Source organism: Podarcis raffonei, chromosome 8 (assembly GCF_027172205.1).
Source record: "Podarcis raffonei isolate rPodRaf1 chromosome 8, rPodRaf1.pri, whole genome shotgun sequence".
Taxonomy (NCBI): domain Eukaryota; kingdom Metazoa; phylum Chordata; class Lepidosauria; order Squamata; family Lacertidae; genus Podarcis; species Podarcis raffonei.
This window is the reverse complement of record NC_070609.1, coordinates 80,458,104-80,480,748: the sequence shown is the minus strand read 5'-3', so window position 1 is coordinate 80,480,748 and position 22,645 is coordinate 80,458,104. Positions and strand designations below refer to the sequence as shown.

General features: G+C 49.1%; 2 protein-coding genes across 5 annotated transcripts in view; both read right to left on the bottom strand.

Moving 5' to 3' along the window:
• C8H1orf167 (chromosome 8 C1orf167 homolog) overlaps window positions 1–22,645 on the bottom strand; it is a 145,435-nt gene that overhangs the window by 11,394 nt on the left and 111,396 nt on the right. The window lies entirely within an intron of this gene.
• Window positions 4,928–22,645, bottom strand: part of CLCN6 (chloride voltage-gated channel 6) — a 37,092-nt gene continuing 19,374 nt past the window's right edge. For all 3 annotated transcript variants that reach the window (XM_053401087.1, XM_053401085.1, XM_053401086.1), the window contains 12 exons: window positions 19,606–19,772; window positions 18,978–19,104; window positions 18,400–18,529; window positions 16,143–16,296; window positions 15,858–16,017; window positions 14,811–14,917; window positions 14,503–14,689; window positions 13,342–13,499; window positions 11,155–11,311; window positions 9,968–10,075; window positions 8,064–8,189; window positions 4,928–5,992 (listed from right to left, as the gene is read on the bottom strand). In XM_053401087.1, coding sequence (XP_053257062.1) covers window positions 5,912–5,992; window positions 8,064–8,189; window positions 9,968–10,075; window positions 11,155–11,311; window positions 13,342–13,499; window positions 14,503–14,689; window positions 14,811–14,917; window positions 15,858–16,017; window positions 16,143–16,296; window positions 18,400–18,529; window positions 18,978–19,104; window positions 19,606–19,772 — 1,662 coding nt within the window. In that variant the 3' untranslated portion in view covers window positions 4,928–5,911. The remainder of the gene's footprint in view (window positions 5,993–8,063; window positions 8,190–9,967; window positions 10,076–11,154; window positions 11,312–13,341; window positions 13,500–14,502; window positions 14,690–14,810; window positions 14,918–15,857; window positions 16,018–16,142; window positions 16,297–18,399; window positions 18,530–18,977; window positions 19,105–19,605; window positions 19,773–22,645) is intronic.

The window sequence follows — 22,645 nt, the reverse complement described above, 5'->3', positions numbered from 1 at the left end:
TTTACCAGGGGAATGCACTGCGACATGGAGGAATGAGATAGGGGTTATGCCTTGATATGGCAATTTAATACTGTTTTAGAGACCAGAGTGGGCAGTGAAAAGGAGAACGCGTGAATATTTGCTCCAGATTTCTCTGCCCTGGGCTCAAGCTGAACACTGATCTGAGGGTTTAAGGGCCTTCTGTCTGTCTGGGAGTCTAGGCTTGACCGGGGGTGGGGGAAGAGAGAGAAGGGGTGGGTACCAAGTTTTGGCCAAGCCATCAGCAGACCTCAAGCAGTCTGGGGAGACCATTTCGGAAATGAGGGTTTGAGTGGCACATCTGAGACAGGGAGGCTAGCAAGTCTGCATCACTGACTTTCAATCCGCCAGATGGAAAAAATCCTCTTGCAACGTGGGACAAAAGTGTTGCTTTCTGGGCAAACCAGGTGTGAAGAACCTCTGGCATTCCAGGTGGTTGCTGAACTGCAACTCCCCATCACCCCTGGCCATTTGCTTGGGCTTAAAGTTCGTCAACATCCGGGGGGGCAAAGGTTCCCCACATCTGTGGTAAACCCTTTTCTCCCCTTTAGTTTAACTTCACAAAATTAAAAGCATCGAGTAAAGATTCTGCCTGCTTCCTCCTCCTTTAAAAACAAAAGAGTTGAAGGGGATGAGATGCTCCCAGAATTATTCGGGACGGACCCAGAAAAGCAAAACCTTTCCTGTTGCTTTGTTTTGGATAAGAGGCATTTGGCGGTGGAGAAAAGTGGTCAGCGCCAAATGTGTGTGGATGTTGGGCTACGCGCATTTTAAAAATGTGCATCTAACTAAAGGCAAGACATGCACACACCTCAGCGAACTGCAGAGGGCACAGAGTTCGGCAGCGGCAGGCATTAATTGGCATAGATTTCATCCAGTAACATAGGAACACAAAGCCATTGTTGCATGGGTTACACCCCCCCCCTTTTTTTAAAAGTATGGTTGAATAAATTCAGAAGGCACGACCTGAAAGTAAGAGACAGAGAAAAGGGTGTCTATTAAAGGGAAGTGAATAGGCTGGAACCAAGACCAGCTTAGGAACTTAAGCGATGGTTCTTTGGACAACAGCGTGGGAGCAAAAACTCACATGCCCCTCCCCCAGTGGCGTAGCGTGGGTTGTCAGCACCCGGGGCAAGGCAAGTAATTTGCACCCCCTAACTTGTGGATTTTAGCACTCGAGTGCGAGCGCGCCCCCCCCAGATGTTGCGGCCGGTGTGGCCGGCCCCCCCTGCACCCCCCCACGCTACGCCACTGGGGCTGGGGGCGAGCGAAGGAGCCAAGGACCCCCCCCAAAAGGCTCAGCAGGAATTTATTCAATTTATTATTTGCGGAGCCCCCGCGGGCCGAGGCAGCCGAAGCCCCCTCCCCTCGGGCGCCTCCCCACCCCCTCCTCTCCTTGGGCTGTAGGTGGAGCCCGCGCTCCGAGGCGCTCCAGATCCGGGCTTGGCGAGCGCCTCTCCTCCTCCCGGCCGGGTCCGGGGGCTTCCAGCCGTGCTCCATCCTCGCCCCCCCCCCCCGCGGCTGAGACTTGCGCTGAGAGCCGGAGCCAGCGGCGCCCCCTGCCGCTGGGAGACCCTCGCCCGCCCGCCGGCTTCCTCTCGGAGGGTTTTTGGGAGGGCAGGGCGCGTTGAGGCCCCTCGGAGCTCTCCTCCCTTCCAGTCGGCAGAAGCAGCTGTGGCTGGGCCGAGGGGATGGCAGCGGCGGCGGCGGGGTGCGGAGGCTGCCCGTGCCCGGCCAGGCGTCGGTGGCGGCGCTGCTGCAGCGGCTGCTCCTCCTGCGAGCAGTGAGTGGAGCGCAGCCGCAGCGGCGGCGGGGGGCGCAAGGCTGGTGGTGGCGGTGGGAAGCCCGGCGGAGGAAGGAACTTGTCCCTTCCCTCTGGACTCGCGCCCCCCCCAGATGTTGCGCCCGGTGCGGCCGGCACCCCTGGCACCCCCCATGCTACGCCACTGCCCTCCCCTACCACACACGCCAACAAATGCACACCATCATGATATACCCCTTTCCCCCCAGACCCAAACACACACACACACACCCTACAACCCCCCACCCACAAAATTCCCCCTGCACAAAAATCTCTGCAATCTCAAGCCCACGAGAAGCCTAGCAATGAGAAGAAGGGCATCATCTAGCAAGAAACCAAGACGCATTGAAGCTCCATATCTTAGCTCCGCTAACAAGCCCCTCGTCGGCATGTGCGGGAACAGTGGAACTTTTCATCATGATAGGGAAGAAGAAGAAAGATCCCTTAGAGAGAGAGAGAGAGAGACAGAGAGTACAGCTGCCCTGTCAGGATAGCTGACACTCCACAGGATAGGAGTCCTAAAGCCATTGGGGCAATTTTAGGTTTCGAAATGAAGCAGCACTTGATCTGGGCATCGCTAGGATGCCAAAAACAAATAAATCGGCTCGAAACACAGAAATGTATTGTCAAGCTCCTTCAAGCCAATAGCTCTGGGGATTTGGGGAAGACAGTCCTTAATTGGTTCGACATCTTACGAGATCGCAGTGAAGGAAGAAACTTGAAGAGAAGTGGCAAAGCAGCTCATTTAACCGGCTGTTAAGTCAAGATGTCAACGATGCCGCGGCTGTTCAGTGCCAGGCTGCTGGACTTCTGGCGGGGGGGGGGGGAGGAGGCAGCCCCTCCCCTTTCACAAGGGGGCAGCACAAAAAATCACACATCCCCCCCCCCAACAAACCACAGACTTGTTATTTGGTGCCAATGAAATCTTCAACTCTCCCTCTTTTTAACACGGCTTGCAGATCAATAAGTATCAGAGAGGTTCAAACTTGTGGGAACTTTTTTTTTTTTTTTAAAGAGCTTGGCAATTTAAGAGTAGTAGTTGCCGTCAAGGACACAGGCTTAGGAAGAAAGTTGATTATGCCCCAGCTAAGAGAGAGAGAGATAATAATTTTAAAAAGTGGTTTGCAGGGCTGAGCTGATACCTGCTGCAACCAGAAAATGCCAGGGCCAAATTAAGGTTTAAAGATGTGGACTGCCCTCCTTCCTTCCTCCTCAAGGGGTCAAAGGAAGAAAGCAGTGGGTCTGAGAAGCAGAAAAGAGCTGAAGTCTTTCAATGGATTTAGAGGGACAGAGAGGAGGACCTGGTTCTGATTTTCTTTCCCTTAAAAAAAAAAACCCACATGCACCACCACACAATCACAAAGAGCTATGCAGAGACAGACTTTACACATTTTAAACACACATTGCACATTTACACACACACCCCCCCCCTGCATTCCTGGTTCAAGGAAATGAAATCAGAACTCGAAACCGGGCAATTTTTGTGTCCTACACCCCGGGGAGCCCAAATGCACACATATAATTTCAGAAGACAGGAAACTGAAATGCCTGAATTAGTGTCATTGGCGGCACAAAATGGTTTAAAAGAGGGAGGGGTCCACACCACAAACAAAGGGTTGCATCCAGCTGAGCGTAGACCCACTGAAATTCACAGGCCCGAGCCTATTAATTTCAGCAGGACTACTTGTAAGTAAAACAAACATTGGAGACAGCCCACGTTTTGGTTTTAAAGACACCGACACGGTTGTGATGGGGTGAGACACTCAAAGCAATTCCTTCCCTGCCTGCCTTGTGGCACAGAACAGGTTTTAACAGGTGGGGTTACATGGAAGGAGGATTTTATTTTATTTTTGTGCGGAGGCAGAGCTGTAGGGGTCCTTTTCTTGGAATGCATTTTCTCTCCGGCTGTTCAGCCTGGGAAGAAAAAACCTGCAAAATCCACACTCCACAACTGTGCTTTATCAAGGCCATCAGCATCAGGGCTGTCACCTTTCCAAACCGGAGAGATTTAGCAGAAGCAAGAACAGGGGGGGGGAAACCTTCAGAGGCAGGAATAACTGCGAAGGGGGCAGCCGAGATGGGGCTTGCGAGAAGCCCCAGACCGGCCTGGGCTGGCTTGAGGTGACTCTGCAATTACATGAACTCTCTCAAGTGCTCCTGGAACTGCTGCAGACAGTCCCCCCCCACCCCCCACCCTTTGCAAAAGAAAATCCTATTTTGGTCCTGGACTGGGTGTCACAATTGCAACTTTTCAAGACTTGCTAGTTAAAAGGAAGTCTTTCTATGAAAGCTGGATTCTAAGAGGCACCCCTGCTCGGAGGACTGAATTCCCCAGCAGTCCTTACGATCGCTTGCAGGAGGAAGGGAAAGATTGGAGATCTGCCGTGGGGTGTGGGGGCGTCAAACAAACCCAACCAGATGTGTCACGGGTAGATTTGAGGGAACATGGCAGGGCCACACTGCAAATTGGTGCCTCTGTAGTGACAGAGCTGTTGTCCCAATGCACGTGACCCTCTCAGGTTTGCTTAGAGAATTGCTACTAGATGCCTAGCACATGCAGGAGAAAACCTTTAAACACTCCAGAAATATATTTAAGTTTTCTCTACAGTGGCAGCAGCCTGGTATGGAGCAACCAGCTGGTGGCAGTTTAAGGGGCTGAGACAGGTAGGAATTACGGGCGCCGATCACCAGTGGGTTTGATTAGGGGAAACTTTCACCAATGAGCTTGACTTTCCCTGCAAAATGTCTGCGGCAGGGTGCCAGACAGCCACCCGCAAGACAAGCGAGATTCTTCTCAGTGATGATGAATGGCCACTGGCCATCAAGCTTACTGTGTACTGGAAACCCTTCAGGCAAACCGGTTCAGCTCCACTCCCAATGTCTCTCTCCCTCGAGAACGGGGTTTTGCCCTCCAGAGGCCACTGGACTCCCAATTCCCATCAGCCCCGGGGCCAAGGATGATGGGAGTTGTAGTCCCAACATCTGGAAAGCCACAGGTTCCAACCCTCTGCTCTAAAGCTTCCATACTACAATGCCAACCTAAGATGGCCCGGGAAAAGATAATTTGAGGTCCCAATTTCCAATTCTGGGTGCTGACTTATTCTTTAAAAAAAATTAAGCCTTTAGAGAGCTAGGAGACCCAAATCTGTTCTGTATGCACACACCTGCTCCATCTTGGGACTTCAAGGCAGGGTTGGTGAATCTGTGACTCCCTTCAGGGGCTGGACTACAATTCCCAGCAGCCAGTAGTGGTCAGAGGTGAAGGGAGTCGTATTCCAGCAATGCCTGGAGGGTTGTAGGTGCAAACAAACCCATGGCACTCCAGCTGCCAAACCCTTGCAAAACTGACCCATGCGGCTTTCCTCACAGAGGCAAACGCTGCCTTTCACTAACACACACAAACACACCCCAACATACACTTACTTTTAGTGGCACGATTGTTCGTTCCCTTCCATATGCACCTATAACCTCCCCCCCCCCCAAAAAAAGATAATTAAGGATCAAGGGTTTGATTCACTCAAGTGGAGACTTTCCCCCACCCTCAGACATCAAGGATCCCAGCCTCTAGCCGAGAGAAAAACAACTCAAAAGTGCAGTTAAGTGGAATGAAAATGAAAATTCTACGCAAGGAATTCCAGAGTCTCCAGTAAAAAAAAAGAGGGGGGAAAAAGTGTCTCTTCTTCTTAGCCTTACTGAAACTACGAATGCGAAATAGGAGGAAATTGCTGGCCCAAGCTTGAGATATAGCGGCTAAGTGCTGCATTGGTCATCTGAGTCTTTTGAGATGGTGAACACCTCGTTTTAGGATAAGGCAAGGAGAGGAGAAAAGGACAGGTGCTCCTTCCATCTGGAATATGGCATAGATATGAATCGTGCCGGCGGGGCGGTGAAATGTCGGGACGATGCCAATCGGAAGCCCATCGGGGCAGCAAGTGAGCAAGCCCCTAAGATTAGCCGGCGAGCATTCAGACCACAACTCCCAGAGTCTTCCAGCCCCAGCCAGTCCGCTTTTGTTGCCTTTAAAGTGCACGAAGGTGACCCGGGGGCCACGCGGGATCCGAAGCGGCGGCTTGGGAGGCGGGAGGGGAGGGGTCAGATGGTCCGGTAGTGCTGTCGTAGCCTGGCCTGCAGGAATTCGTGGGTCAGGTTGTGGCGCGTGATGATGCCAACGATCTGCGAAGAGGCGGCGGGAGAAAAAGAGGGCAGGGTAAACCAATGTTACGGAGGCGGCTGGATCAGAGCAAAGGCCCATCTTGTCCATCTTTTAGTGTGGCAGCATCTACACAGTGGAACTCCCTGCCTATTGATACCAGGCATGCACCTTCGCTCTTTTCAGCCCTTGCTAAAAACGTTTTTGTTTAGACAAGCCTTCCGGTAACTTTGTTTTATTCTCTTTGTAAACTGCTTTAAGTTTTTGTTCTTTCTTTATTTTTTTGTACAATCAAGCAATGCATATATTTTATTAAATAAACAGTCCAGCAGCCCATGACCTGAAGAGTGCAACGTGCTCTCTGTAGAGCTGCCCTCGGGCCTGGTCTGAACTCTCCAGACATGGAAGTTCTGAACACGGAAGTTCTAATTTGCCAGTGCAAGAGCATTTTGCCTAGAAAGATAGAGACAGTCGTACCTTGGAAGTCGAATGGAATCCGTTCCGGAAGTCCGTTTGACTTCCAAAACGTTCGAAAACCAAAGTGCAGCTTCTGATTGGCTGCAGGAAGCTCCTGCAGCCAATCGGAAGCCCCATCGGACGTTCAGCTTCCAAAAGCAGTTTGCAAACCGGAACAGTCACTTCCGGGTTTGCGACGTTCGAGAGCCAAATCGTTCGGGAATTAAGCTGTTTGACTTCCAAGGTACAACTGTAAATGCATCTGGCCCTCCCTCCGTGAATCTGAACTATGTTGTCTGAGGCTTGTGGGAACTGCAGCCCAAAAGACCCAGAAGACAGGCAGTCTTATGCCTCCTAACACCTGCTAGCTCATTGCAGGATAACCTAGTGCATTGTGGCATATTATTCTATTGTGGTATATTATTCAGAATAGTGGTTTGCATGACCCACTAAGATAAAGGTAAAGGTAAAGGGACCCCTGACCATTAGGTCCAGTCGTGGACGACTCTGGGGTTGCGGAGCTCATCTCGCTTTACTGGCCGAGGGAGCCGGCGTACAGCTTTCAGGTCATGTGGCCAGCATGACCAAGCTGCTTCTGGCGAACCAGAGCAGCGCACGGAAACACCATTTACCTTACCGCCAGAGCAGTACCTATTTATCTACTTGCACTTTGACGTGCTTTTGAACTGCTAGGTTGGCAAGAGCAGGGACCGAGCAACGGGAGTTCACCCCGTCGCGGGGACTCGAACCGCCGACCTTCTGATCGGCAAGTCCTAGGCTCTGTGGTTTAACCCACAGTGCCACCTGCGTCCCTAAGGAAGACAGCAACACAATAAAACAGTTAATTGCACATTTACTCAAAATCCAATAAAATATATTTTGTTTAATGAATTCAACAACACTGATAAGCTTGATCTAAAAGTACCAGCTTTTCAGAGTCTGATAGTCATTTATACCTCTAGCAACCCCCTAGGTAATCTCAAAAACCACCATGGGACGATACTGCCCACGTGGGGGACCCACTCCTTGGGAGAGCCACCCAGTCTTTTGCCTCCATACATCTGCTAGCAGTTTATGCCCGGATCATCTAGCCCAGGGTTTCCCAAACTTGGGTCTCCAGCTGTTCTTGGACTACAACTCCCATCATCCCTAGCTGGCAGGACGAAGGGTCAGGGATGATGGAAAGTGTAGTGCAAAAGCAGCCAGAGACCCAAGTTTGGGGAACACCGATAGCCCAGCACACTACAAACTGGCCCTTCTATGCTCTGCACTATATGTTGGGATTGTCTGTTCTGGAGCACAGCAACATCTAGTGGTGGTTATTAGGCAGACACATTTGCCTTAAAGCTCTAGATCAGGCATCCCCAAACTCGGCCCTCCAGCTGCTTTGGGACTACAATTCCCATCATCCCTGACCACTGGTCCTGTTAGATAGGGATGATGGGAGTTGTAGTCCCAAAACAGCTGGAGGGCTGAGTTTGGGGATGCCTGCCCTGGATTCTCCAGCAAGACGGCCTCTGGATTTTAAACTCTTGGCACAAACCTAACTAGGTGGGAGAGGAAGTGGTGGGAGAAAAGTTACACCCAGACCCAGTTGCAAAATGCTTCCCAAAGACAGTATGTACAGGTTAAACTCACCTCCCCAACAGCATTCACCACGGGCAAATGCCTGAGCCCCATCGTCCGGAAGAGGTTGAAGACTTGCGAGACGTGAGTATTCGGCGAAACCGTGAAAGGGGAGGGATTCATGTAAGGCGTGATGTCCTGCCAGAGGAGTTAAGCAGACATGGGGGAAGGTCGTCAAATGCAACCCAGCAATAATGCAGCAAGAGGCACTTTTGTAAGAAGCTAAGGAGAGCCAGCTGGATCAGACCAATAGCCCATCTATTATTATTTTTGCCTGTTTATGTATTTTTTAAAATTTTGTACTTTTCAAGTTTATACGTTTCACTGATTTTACAATCATTCTGACATTTCAAAACATGACTTCCTTCCCCCACTTTCTGCGGTTCCTTAAATTTGTTTTTAATATCTTCTGCATATCCAAATTAACTTAATTTGCTCATTTATTCATCTTCTCTTAATATATACTCTTATGAAACTGCAGGTTATTACAATAATCCTGCCAATGTTCTTATCTGTTTATAATATATCTGCAACTACTGTATTCAATAAACCATTTCCATTCTTTTATTGAAAAAACTATTATCTTGAATTCTTATTTTTCCAGTAAGTTTTGCCATTTCTGCATATTCCATAAGTTTTTGTATGCATTCTTCCTTTGCTGGGAAATCTGCTTCTTTCCATTTTGGGGCAAGTAGCATTCTTGCCGCTGTAATAGCATACATGAATAAGTTTCTATACAGTTTAGGTAGTTCTGTCCCTAGAATTCCCAAAAGAAAAGCTTCTGGGTTTGTTTTTTTCACAAAAGTTACTTTAAACACCCTTTTCATTTCATTATATATCATTTCCCAGTAAGCTTTAACCTTACCACAAGACCACCACGTATGATAAAAAGAACCTTCTTTCTCTTTACATTTCCAACACGTCTTTGATTTAGATTTATACATTCTTGCCAGTTTACTCTGTGTTAGATACCATCGATATATCATTTTCAGGGGGAGAGGGCTCTTGGGTTCAAGTCCCGCTTGTGAGTCTCCCCCAGGATGATGGACTAGATGGTCCACTGGCCTGGTCCTTCAGGGCTCCTGTTATGTTCTTATGTGTTTACCAGCCAGCTAGTTCTTTGTCCCATTTCCTTCCACTGCTGGAATCTACCAATCCGCTTACGGAAGCCGCTTCCCCAGAGAGATAAACAAAAAGGGGAACATTTATTTGATTTCGATTTGTACATTTTTGCCAATTTGCTCGGTGTTTGGTACCATCTAACGCAATACGGTCTTCAAACAAAAACATCTTGAAGGTCCCAGGCCAAAGACAGGTTAGGCTGGCAAACTAGAGCCAGGGCTTTTTCGGCTGTGGCTCTGATCTGGTGGAACGCTCTGTCACAAGAGACCAGGGCCCTGTGGGACTTGACATCTTTCCGCAGGGCCTGCAAGACAGAGCTGTTCCACCAGGCCTTTGGCCAGGGCACAGCCTGACTCCCTCCTTTGGCAATCCTCACAGAACTCTAGCCCAATGGTTGCCATTAATCTGATTGGAATTAATTTTATAATGATTTTATAATGTTTTATTATTTTACTGTTTGTTAGCTGCTCTGACCCCGGCTTCGGCTGGGGAGGGCGGGATATAAATAAAAATTATTATTATTATTATTATTATTATTATTATTATTATTATTATTACTGTTATTATTACTGTTATTATTATTAATAGCCCATCTAGTCCAGCATTCTGTTCTCAATGTGGCCCAATGGAAAACTCGCAAGCAAGAGCCCTCTCCGCTCCTCTAGTTTCCAGCTGCAAGTATTCAGATGCATTGCTGCCTCTGACCATGGAGAAAGAACACAGTCATCATGGCTGGTAGCTACTGACAGCTAGACGCTCCACAAATTTGTGCAAGCACACCCTCTTGCCCTTACCACAATCATCCTGGGGTTCAGAAGCGTGAGGTCCAGGTCGTGGATGTCGGGATAGCGAGGGTAATCTTCCGCCATCTCGCCGTACGAAAGGCGAGGCTGGCTGGTGCTCTGGAAGGCAAATCTCAGTCAGGCGGACACAGATCAAATCCTACGGCGTATCAAAAGTGGAGGGGAACAGGAAATTTCTACTGCAAGCCAAGCTGGGGGGAAGCTGGGGCAGGACCACTGTCCTCTAGAGTCCTGGGAGAGAATTTCTGATCTTTGAAGGAGAAGAGTCGACCCCACTTATGTGTAAAAATATGTACGTACCGCTGTTGATTAAATAAATACCGTATTTTTTGCTCTATAAGACTCACTTTTTCTCTCCTAAAAAGTAAGGGGAAATGTGTGTGCGTCTTATGGAGCGAATGCAGGATGCGCAGCTATCCCAAAAGCCAGAACAGCAAGAGGGATCGCTGCTTTCACTGCGCAACGATCCCGCTTGCTGTTCTAGCTTCTGAGATTCAGAATATTTTTTTTCTTGTTTTCCTCCTCCAAAAACTAGGTGTGTCTTGTGGTCTGTTGCGTCTTATAGAGCGAAAAACACGGTAACTAAATCAGAACAGTGCTCCATGGCGACCCGGAAGTAACGGAATTCGTTACTTCCGGGTTTCGCCGCTAGCACATGCGCAGACGCTCAAAATGATGTCACGCACATGCGCGGAAGCAGCGAATCGCAGATGCGGGTTGCGTTCGCTTCAGAATGTGAACGGGGCTCCAGAACGGATCCCGTTTGCATCCAGAGGTACCACTGTACATAAAAAAGTTAAAATCAGATTATGCAGTGCAGAGGCACACACATCATTCATGAGCTACTCCCAATGAGCTGAAAGAAAGAACAGCTCTTTTAAGATAAAATTTGGGTTCTAGTTTGTCTTCTATGGATGTTTCAAACATATCAAGACAGGACAGGAGAAATTTTCTTGGGGAAACTCAATAAAAAATGTTAATCATTTAAATAAAAAAAGGACAAATATCCACTGGGGAGGGGGGCCAGGAACATGGGGATTTTTCCCCTTCAGGTGCAGGTGAGAAGAGAACACCTCTGTCAGGGACGCTGTCAATGCAAGGTCTGTTCCACACTACACACTAACGTCACCCCAAGCCGTTTGCAGGCCCAAGTCATCCAATGAGCGAAACCAACTCACCGACTGATTCTCTGCGTAACAGACTCCTCGCACCAGCAAGGTGACCAGCTGCGAGCGCAGGATGAGCCCGTGGAAGGTCAGGGGCCGGAATCGCTCCTCCATGGTCCACTCTTCGCTGGGCGATTGGTCCGGGTAAAGGTTAGGATATGGGGTGTACCTGAGATGGGGGGGGAGGAGTTGATCAGGTAACATACAGGTAATTATTGAGCAAGCCATTCTGGAGATGGATTGCAGGGGTGCCTGCAGGAAAAAGGGGCCGGCTCAGGCCAGCCAACCAGTCAGCCCCTGAAGCATTTGCACGCTCTCATTAGCTCCCTAAGTGTCTGGCATTGAGATGAAAAACTCACCGGCCTGGCACCTGCTGGATGCTTTAGACTACAGTAGTACCTTGGTTCTCAAACTTTTTTTCCCCCAAGTAAATTTTTATTATTTTCTTTACATATTCTTTTTCCAACAATCCTTGTTGTTACCATATGTTCCCTTTGACTCTCCCTCCCTGCCTGCAATTGGTATATTTTTCCCATTCTTATCGCGCACATTATTATTGTATCACTGCTGTTTTACATTGAAGGTATTATTTCAGTCCTGCTAGTGTCTTTACATTTTTACAGTTCTCCTTTAAATATTCAATAAATTTACTCCAATAAATTGTACCTCTGGTCTTCTTGATCCCGGATCCTCCCTGTCAATTTGGCAAGTTCCGCAAAGTCTGTCATCTTCACCTGCCACTCCTGGATGGTTGGTATCTTGTGTTTTCCATTTTGGGGCCAGTAGGGTTCTTGCGGCGGCCGTGGAGTACATGAACAAGTTCTGGTCTTTTGTTTTAATTTCCCTTCCCATTAGACCTAGCAAAAACTTAGACCGAGCAAAAAGTACCTTGGTTCTCAAACTTAATCCTTTCCAGAAGTCCATTCTAACACCAAAGGCGTTCCAAAACCAAGGCGCACTTCCCCATAGAAAGTAATGCAAAGTGGATTAATCTGTTCCAGACTTTTATACAGTGGTACCTCGGGTTACATACGCTTCAGGTTACAGACTCCGCTAACCCAGAAATAGTACCTCGGGTTAAGAACTTTGCTTCAAGATGAGAACAGAAATCGTGCTCCAGCGGCGCAGCAGCAGCAGGAGGCCCCATTAGCTAAAGTGGTGCTTCAGGTTAAGATCAGTTTCAGGTTAAGAACGGACCTCTGGAACGAATTAAGTACTTAACCCAAGGTACCACTGTATAATGAGTTGAAAAAAATGTTTAAAATAACTTTTTCTTTTTAAAACTTTTTAAAAACCTGAAGCTTTCCTTTTAGGAATTCTAGGTGCCGAAATCCCAAAGGAGCAGAAAAGACTATTTATGTATGTGACCACGGCTGCACGGATGTTATTGGCCCAGAGATGGAAAGAAGATGAAGTCCATACCAGAGAAGAATGGCAGATCAAGTGGATGGATTATGCCTAAATTGCTAAAATGACGGGAAGAGTGAGAAATCAGGAAGACCAAAATTCTAATAAGGAATGGGGAGAATTTATAACTTACCTTAAAAACCACTGTGAACAGTTAAAGTCGTTAGTATGACTGGAATATCCCTTGTAGTTTAAGGGTGAATTTTGGACACAATGGAGAGATAAAAGACTTGGATTGTCATAAAAGATGCAGGTAAAAGGTAAAGGGATCCCTGACCATTAGGTCCAGTCGTGACCAACTCTGGGGCTGCGGCGCTCATCTCGCTTTACTGGCCGAGGGGGCCGGCGTACAGCTTCCGGGTCATGTGACCAGCATGACTAGGCCGCTTCTAGCGAACCAGAGCAAAGCACACAAACGCCATTTACCTTACCGCCAGAGCAGTACCTATTTATCTACTTGCACTTTGACGTGCTTTTGAACTGCTAGGTTGGCAAGAGCAGGGACCGAGCAACGGGAGCTCACCCTGTCACGGGGATTTGAACCGCCGACCTTCTGATCGGCAAGTCCTAGGCTCTGTGGTTTAACCCACAGCGCCACCAGGAGGAAATGATTAATAACAGAACCCACAAAGGGGAGGAGGGAAGTCCAGGAGATTCCTTGAAATCTGATTTTTATGTTGTGTATCTCTGACTGTAAAACTTTAATTTGGAAAGCCAAATAATTTTTTTAAGGAATGTTGCACTCAGCCTGAAAGAGATGCCCACCCTCCGTCCCGTTCTGTGTTTGCTCACCTGCGCTCCAGCATCTGCTGCAACATGTCCTCTGTCTCCGGAGGTTCCTCCGTCGCGATGTGGTCGTCGCAGACGTTGCGAAGCTCGCTGGATGGGTAGGACTTCATGGACTGGCTGCGTTTACGCTGCTCGCCGGCCCGGGTGAGGATGCTGGATTTCTGGCAAAAATAAACCGCCATTGTTGCATCACATCCATTGTTACTGACTTCCAAGAGGAATTTGAAAAACATTCCTCTTCGCCCAGGCACTGGGTGGCCGAGGAAATAATACAGTGGTACCTCGGGATGCAAACGGGATCCGTTCCGGAGCCCTGTTCACATCCAGAAGCAAACGTAACTAGCAGTGACAAGTCTGCGCACGTGCGTGTCGCTTTTCGCTGCTTCTGCGCATGATGTCATTTTGAGCGTCTGTGCATGCGCGAGTGGCGAAACCCGGAAGTAACGCACTCCATTACTTCCGGGTTGCCGCGGAGCGCAACTCGAATGCGCTCAACATAATAATAATAATAATAATAATAATAATAATAATAATAATAATAAATTTTATTTATATCCCGCCCTCCCCAGCCGAAGCCGGGCTCAGGGCGGCTAACAACAATAAAACAATACAAAAGTACAACACAAACAACACTCTAAAATCATTCATTATAAAATTAATTAAATTCAAGCCACTGGCCACCATTGGGCCAGAGCTCCACGAAGATTGCCGAGGGAGGGAGTCAGGCTGTGCCCTGGCCAAAGGCCTGGCGGAACAGCTCTGTCTTGCAGGCCCTGCGGAAAGATGTCAAGTCCCGCAGGGCCCTAGTCTCTTGTGACAGACTGTTCCACCAGGTCGGAGCCACAGCCGAAAAAGCCCTGGCTCTAGTTGAGGCCAGCCTAACTTCTCTGTGGCCTGGGACCTTCAAGATGTTTTTATTTGAAGACCGTAAGTTTCTCTGTGGGACATACCAGGAGAGGCGGTCCCGTAGGAACGAGCATATTCAACCCGAGGTATGACTGAACCACGAGATAGAATCATGCGAGTTGTAGAGTTGTAAGGGAACGCACCTAGTCCAAGCTGCCTCATACCAATGGGCAGGGAGTTCCAAAGATCTAGGAGCTGCCATACTCAAGGAAAGCACTCCATTTATTCCCCACAAGGGACTCCGGTGCCGGAACCCACCTTGAACTTTATGTTGTTGCTGATCAGCTGGTCCCACTTCATGAACTCCCTCTCGTACGCCCGGTTTTCAGTCACCACCGGGAAGGCGTGGTGAACCGTCGTGCGCAAGATGCTGACGAGGGACTGGATCCGGGTGTGGGGGTAAACGTACATCAGGTTGGGCTCCATGATGTCGCTGGCTCTCAGCCTGGGGAACATCAGAAAGAAGCAGGCTTGAGAGTTGCGCACACACACACACACACATATGCACAGAAAGCAAGCGATTTTAACACAGGACAACTTAAAGATTGTTGAAATCGGGGACTGACTTGTCCATTTCTGCCTTGGTTTCCCACTCAAGAAGCGGCACCCCTCGCAAGTTGACGTAGATGTCATAGATACCCTTGTTGAAGAGGTCTCCAGTCCATTTGGCTACCTGGAAAGAGGAGGATAAGGAGGAGCTGGTACGACAAGCTCCTACACACAGGAGAAAAACCTCCAGATTAGATCACTGCAATGCATACTACATGGGGAAGACCTTGGAGACGACTCTGAAACCTCCATTGGTTTCCACAATGGCCAGACTGCTGGCTGGGGCTCCCTTTAGATCTCATATAAGGTAAAGGTAAAGGAGCCCTGGACAGTTATGTCCAGTCAAAGGCAACTATGGGGTTGTGGCGCTCATCTCACTTTCAGGCCAAGGGAGCTGGCATTTGTCCACAGACAGTTTTCCAGGTCATGTGGCCAGCATGACTAAACCGCTTCTGGTGCAACAGAACACAGTGACGGAAACCAGAGCTCTGGGAAACGCCGTTTACCTTCTTGCCGTAGCGGAACCTACTTATCTACTTGCACTAGCGTGCTTTCGAACTGCTAGGTTGGCAGGAGCAGGGACAGAGCAACAGGAGCTCACCCCGTCGCGGGGATTCGAACCGCCAACCTTCTGATCAGCAAGCCCAAGAGGCTCAGTGGTTTAGAGCACAGCGCTACCCATGTCCCTTCTAGATCTCATAGAAGCCATTTTAAAGCACCTATGTTGGTTGCCAGTTCATTTCTGAATTAGGGAGTTCTGCTTTGCGAAGTCCTCAGGGTAGCTGAGGAGGCTTTCTGTCCAGCAATCCTCATTTTGTCAATTTGTGGTCTGATGCAAACTGCACCTAGAAAGGGGCTTGGCACAACTGCCGATGTAGCTCCACGGGGTGGTGGTGGTGGTGGAGGATCATAGAACTGGAAGGGATCCAAAGGGTCCCAACCCCCTCCAATGCAGGTATCCCAACACACAGTCCCCCACCCAATTTGAAACCGTACCAAACCCTGCTTAGCTTTGCAATTGCGCTAGCTGTTGGAAGATTCGGTGCCGCTGCTAACAGGCTCACCATAAGCGTGATCATGATGGGGAGCCCGTAAGTGATCTCGTTCGTGGACTCGATCAGGATGACGGTGAGGCTGATTGTCATGCGCACCACGCCTCCCAGGAAGGAAGCTGCCCCGATCAGGGCAAAGGTCCCCGAGTAGATGTGGTCCAGGCCGATGTAACTAGGGGAGCGGAGAGAAGACAAGTCGGAGGGTGTCAGGATGCAGCGGAGACAAGCAGGGAGGGTCTGGGGAGAGAGGGAGGGGGGTCCTGCCCCGTAGCGCCATGCGCGAAGCAGAGGAGGCACCTTTTGAGGAGGTTGGCCACCAGGCGTCCGAAGGCAGCCCCGCAAAGCAGCGACGGGACAAAGAGGCCGCTGGGCACAGAAATCCCGTAAGTCCAGCAGGAAAGGAGGAAATAGAGGAGGAAGAACAGGGAGAGGGTGACTGGGCTGAAGGTACCTGCAAAGACAACAGGGAAAGAGGCTTGGGTGGCAGCCCACAGGAGCCCCGCCCACTGACACGGGAGGCCACGCCCCATTCAGGAAGAGCTCTTCCCCCTGCCCCAAAAGAAGCACCCAGCCCACAGACGCCGTCTTACAGCACTCCAGTTATTCTGAGTGACTGGGGAAAGAGGCGGTTTAATTGGCAGCCAGCAGGAGCCCCGCCCACTGAAGGAAAAGGCCACGCCCCTTTCAGCAAGAGCTTTGCTGCCCCAAGAAGACTCCCTCCCACAGAAGCCATCCTAAGGCACTCAGGTTATTTCGATACTGTGCTTTTATCGCTCTATAGGAGGGCTGGAGAAGATTCAGTGCGTCATATGGTATCAGGAGTCCAGCTCCTATCGTACCCTTCCAACTAGAGCCCAGCAACATCCAGGGGACCCTCAGGTGTTCCCCAGACCCTTCTCTATAAGGACAAGCATTTGGTTTTGTTTTCTAAATCCCTGGAGTCTGGTGGGGGTGGGTCTATGTAAGGCTCCATGAGAAATTGCCCCGGAAACATTCTCTGCTCTGGGCAAAAGACACACGCCCAAATCTTGCCCTGAAAATTGCAATGTTTTAATGGCAACTGTGCCTACCTATCTCAGTATCAGCCTTCTCAATGACCCCATCTCAATTGTGAGATTCTAAAAAGCAGTTTTTGCTCATGAGAAGAAGAAAAGCTTCTTAAGTTCTTCTCGACCCCTCTCTCCTATATTCAAGTGTGCACCAGAACAGTTACCTTCTGTTCCCTTGTAATAAATTGCAGAAAGCGTGTCATTCATACTACCTGCATTATCTTCAGCCTTGATCAGCTATTACCCAATGCCAAAGTAATGTCTTTGTGTTTATGTGAATATGTATGTGGACTGAGAGCACCCTGAAGTGGACACAGGTGGTACTGCCGTGGCGACAAAATCTTAACTTTCAGAAGAGCTGTTCTAGGGCAGTCCATGGTAGTTCTGCTTTAGTAGCTTACAGACTCACTGGACATTATACGTACCGGCAAGTTACTAGCAACTCCAATAGTCTAGTAAATCCACAGTAGCAATGTTAGCTCTTCTTGACACAGTAAGTCTGTATGCCAGTAAATTAGTAGTACAGTGGAACCTCGGGTTACAAACACCTCGGGTTACAGACGCCGCTAACCCGGAAGTAGTACCTCGGGTTAACAACTTTACCTCAGGATGAGAACAGAAACAGCATGCTGGCAGTGCGGTGGAAGTAGAAGGCCCCATTAGCTAAAGTGGTACCTCAGGTTAAGAACAGTGTCAGGTTAAGAACGGACCTCCGGAACGAATTAAGTTCGTAACCAGAGGTACCACTGTAAGGCTACTCATCTAGCTGAGTAATAGCAGCTCTGCTTTATGTATAACACCCAGTAAGTTGTTAAGATAAGGTACTAGTCTAGTAAACAGCAAGTAACAGCAGCGGCTGTCCAATAGGAAGTTTAATAGATAAAACAAGAGGTGAAAAACAAAACTAATGGGAGATGTTGCAGTGTAGAGTCAGCCATGACAACCCCACTACTACTCAGCTAGCCAGAATCCTGTTGGTCCTCCTTGTGCTATTCTGGGGTATTCTGCCTGAGAATCACCATATTTTCCGCTCTATAAGACACACAAAGTTTTTGGAGGAGGTAAACAAGAAAAAAAATATTCTGAATCCCAGAAGCCAGAACAGCGAGAGGGATCGCTGTGCAGTGAAAGCAGCAATCCCTCTCGCTGTTCTGGTTTCTGGGATAGCTGCGCAGCCTGCATTCGCTCCATAAGACGCACACACATTTCCCCTTACTTTTTAGGAGGGAAAAAGTGAGTCTTATAGAGCAAAAAATATGGTATTTCCCTGAATATTTTATGCTTTTACAATCCTTGGGGTTCTCCCCACAAAACCCCCACCTGTGAATCCTTCCTCTTGGGCATGGATGATGCTGTGCATTGGTCCCCCCCGCCCTTTTGGCTACAATGACACTCACAGCCTGAGCACCCAAAAATACCCAGGGTGTGATTTTCAAGAAGCCAGCAGCAGCCTTTTTCGCTGCTCTGCCAGCATGCCCTCTGGGTTCCTCCCAGCGACCACTCACCCTCCTGGTGGAAAAGCTGCAGGATGGCAGACTCCTGAGGGTTAAAGAAAAGGGTTGCCATGTCGTTGTAAGTGTCGTTTGGGCAGAAGAATGTCTTAATGCTGGAATTCACTTCATCAGATGAAGAATCCTAACCCGTAACAAGACAGCAACAGTTAAAAATAAAATAAAAAAGGATGAATTAATATGTTTAACGCGGAATTGGAAAGAAAGAAAGATGTTAAGTGATTAAGTAAATTTTATAAGAATATTGGTTTTGGAAAACCGTTAAAATGATATACACTGAAATTCAACCAAGGGGATATGAGGAAATCATTTAACAATGTTACTAAGTTTGGTTTTAATATGGTTGAGATTTATGTTTGTTTGTTTGTTTGTTTGTTTGGAAAAAAATGGAAAATCAATAAAAAAATTGGGGGGGGGGGATAAAAATAAAAAAGGAACGGCACTCACACACTGAGCATCAGTAGTAGAGGGACCGAGCGATGTGCACTTAAAACTAAGGGCAGAGGAATGTGTTCATTGCCATCATTTTTACCCCTCTCTTCAAGGAAAGGGCCTGCGGCTCTCGCTCTTACCTGCAGGCCGAGAGAGCTGTTGCCCCCGTGGTTGGTGGAAGAAAGCGGCCGGCATTCCCCTAGAACCATGGAAGCGACAAACACCACAAGGGTGGTCGTTAGACACACCAGCAGGCTCTCCAAGACTCTGCAAGCGAGAAGAGGCAAGAGAAGCGTGCAAGGGAATTCGGTGGCTCAGAACCGCTCGCTGCTGCAGCCCTTCCTTCCACACTGCTGCCGCCCACCACCGGTCCCTCCACAGGGAAGCCACAGAAATCCCCGCAACAGGCTGTCCCAAGATAGTCCAGGGGTGGGGAAATGGGAGATGTAGTCCCAAACATCTGGAGGACACCAGATGTGGCTCGCTAGGCCTTCCTATCTGGCCCTTGGGCGACCCTCCCCAGGCTATGCCCCCCGACCACTGACCCTGCATCACATCTTTTCCAAAATCTTTTGTCTTGCTGGTAAGTGCCCTTGGCCTACAATAATGCGCTTGTTTTCCTGGATGGAGAACATCCAATAAGTGTCAAGGCTCCCAACCCTGACCCCCCTTCTTGCGCAAACACACACACACACACACACACACACACACACAGCAGCAGCAGTGGAACAAGATGACAACAGCAGGCAGGGTAAAGAGGGCAGGTACCTGACCAGCTTGGGCTTGGGGTGGACGTTCCGCATGCGGTACTTTGCAAGCCTCTTGTTGATGCAGTTGAAGGTAGCCCCCAAGAGGCCGCCCAAGATCCCCATCAGGATGAAGAAGCCCAAGTCCACGGCCGTCCACAGGTGGCATTTTTTGTCAGATTCTGGGCACTAGAGGGAGTGGAGTCGAAAGGAAGGGAAACAGGTGAGTCAACGGGGAGAAAATGAGGCAGGTGTGGCCGTTTCATTTTATGCTTCAAGGAGGGGGGGAAATCAAGAAGCAGGCACACGGTGAAAAAGAGGACGCAACCTCTTTTTTGGGCTAAAGTGATGGGTTTTCCACTCCGTGTCACTTTCACAAGCGCTTGCTTGTTAACCGTGTCATGTTATGTTAAAACCTCACTCTGGGTTGCTAGCAAGTTATGCTGGTTTCTTTCCTGCAGAGGCTAGAGACAGTCTGTGCTTTATGTACTGACATGCTGTTAATTTTCATGGCCACTTTTAATAACTGCACTGTTTCTAAATAAGAACCTAACTTTAAAGCCCTAAAAGGCCTCAGCCCTGTATACCCGAAGGAGCGTCTCCACCCCCATCATCCAGCCCAGACACTGAAGTCCAGCTCTGAGGGCCTTCTGGCGGTTCCCTCCCTGCGAGAAGCGAGGTTACAGGGAACCAGGCAGAGGGCCTTCTCGGCAGCGGCGCCCGCCCTGTGGAACACCCTCCCACCAGATGTCAAGGAAATACACAACTATCTGACTTTTAGAAGCCATCTAAAGGCAGCCCTGTTTAGGGAAGTTCTTAATGTTTGATGTTTTATCGTGTTTTTAATATTCTGTTGGGAGCCACCCAGAGTGGCTGGGGAAACCCAGCCAGATGGGTGTGTTGAATGGTCTCCTTAAATCTGAAGGTTCATTATTGTTCCAAAAGATGTGTATTTCTTTAAAGGCCAGAGCAAATAACGTGACCTAGTTTTACAGCTGTGAAGCAGTATAGCAGGTGCTGTTAAGTTATGTTTATAATTCTGTTGGGTATGGTATATAAAGAGCAGCATGTAGCTCTCTCAGTACCCTGGTGGATGGGTCGTGCTTATTGATATGCAGTGGTGCCCCGCAAGACGAATGCCTCGCAAGACAGAAAACCCGCTAGACGAAAGGGTTTTCCGTTTTGGAGGTGCTTCGCAAAACGAATTTCCTATGGGCTTGCTTCACAAGACGAAAATGTCTTGCGAGTTCCTGCGGGGTTTTTCCCCTTCCCCCCCCCTTTTTCCCAAGCCGCTAAGCCGCTTATCAGCTGATCCGCTAAGCAGCTAAGCCACTTAACAGCTGATCGCTAAGCCGCTGATCAGCTGATCCGCTAAGCCGCTTATCAGCTGATCAGCTGATCCGCTAAGCCGCTTATCAGCTGATCCGCTAAGTCACTAAGCTGCTTATCAGCTGATCCGCTAAGCCGCTAATGGGCTTGCTTCGCAAGACGAAGAGACTCGCGGAACGGATTCTTTTCGTCTTGCGAGGCACCACTGTACAGTGGTACCTCGGGTTACATACGCTTCAGGTTACAGACTCCACTAACCCAGAAATATTACCTCGGGTTAAGAACTTTGCTTCAGGATGAGAACAGAAATCGTGCTCTGGCAGCGCGGCAGCAGCAGGAGGCCCCATTAGTTAAAGTGGTGCTTCAGGTTAAGAACAGACCTCCAGAACGAATTAAGTTCTTAACCCGAGGTACTACTGTATTGTAATTTATTGCAAAAGAAGTTTTTGTTTTTGTTATTAAAACCTAGCAAAAGTTACTTTTGCATTTCTTGAAATGTGTGGTCTCCCCAGCACGCATTCTGCAGCGCAACAAACCTGCAAATAGCCAACAGGGTGGGGTGTAAATAAATAATAATAATAATTTATTATTTGTACCCCGCCCATCTGGCTGGGCTTCCCCAGCCACTCTGGGCGGCTTCCAAAAAAATATTAAAATCCTCTAATACATCAAACATTAAAAGCTTCCCTAAATAGGGCTGCCTTCAGATTTCTTCTAAAAGTCTGATAGTTGTTGTTCTCTTTGACATCTGGTGGGAGGGCGTTCCACAGGGAGGGCGCCACTACCGAGAAGGCCCTCTGCCTGGTTCCCTGTAACTTGGCTTCTCGCAGTGAGGGAACCGCCAGATAGCCCTCGGCGCTGGACCTCAGCGTCCGGGCAGAACGATGGGGGTGGAGACGCTCCTTCAGATATACTGGACCGAGGCCCTTTAGGGCTTTAAAGGTCAGCACCAACACTTTGAATTGTGCTCGGAAACGTACTGGGAGCCAATGTAGGTCTTTTAAGACCGGTGTTATGTGGTCTCGGCGGCCGCTCCCAGTCACCAGTCTAGCTGCCGCGTTCTGGATTAGTTGTAGTTTCCGGGCCACCTTCAAAGGTAGCCCCACGTAGAGCGCATTGCAGTAGTCCAAGCGGGAGATAACCAGAGCATGCACCACTCTGGTGAGACAGATGGGTCTCAGCCTGCGTACCATATGGAGGTGATAAACAGCTGCCCTGGACACAGATTTAACCTGCGCCTCTATGGACAGCTGCGAGTCCAAAATGGCTCCCAGGCTGCGCACCTGGTCCTTCAGGGGCACAGTTACCCCATTCAGGACCAGGGAGTCCTCCACAGCAGCCCGCCTCCTGTCCCCCAAAAACAGTACTTCAATAATAAAATTGTTGTTGTTGTTGTTGTTGTTAAGGACCCTCTGGAGCCAGCCAGTGGCCCATCTAGTGCAGCATCCTGCTCTCACACTGGCCAATCAGATGTCCACAAACAGGCCCCGAGAGCAAGCGTACTCTCCCCTCCTGTGGTTTCCAACAACTGGTCTGCAGGACCATGACTGCCTCCCATCATGGTGGCAGAACACAGAAATCATGGCTAGTAGCTATCGATAGCCTGCTCTTCCATGAATTTCTCTAATCCTCTTTCAAAGCCACCCAAGTTGGTGACCATCACTGCCTCCCGCGGGATTGAGTTCCATAGTTTAACTATGTGCTGTGTGAAGGGCTTTTGTTTATCTGTCACA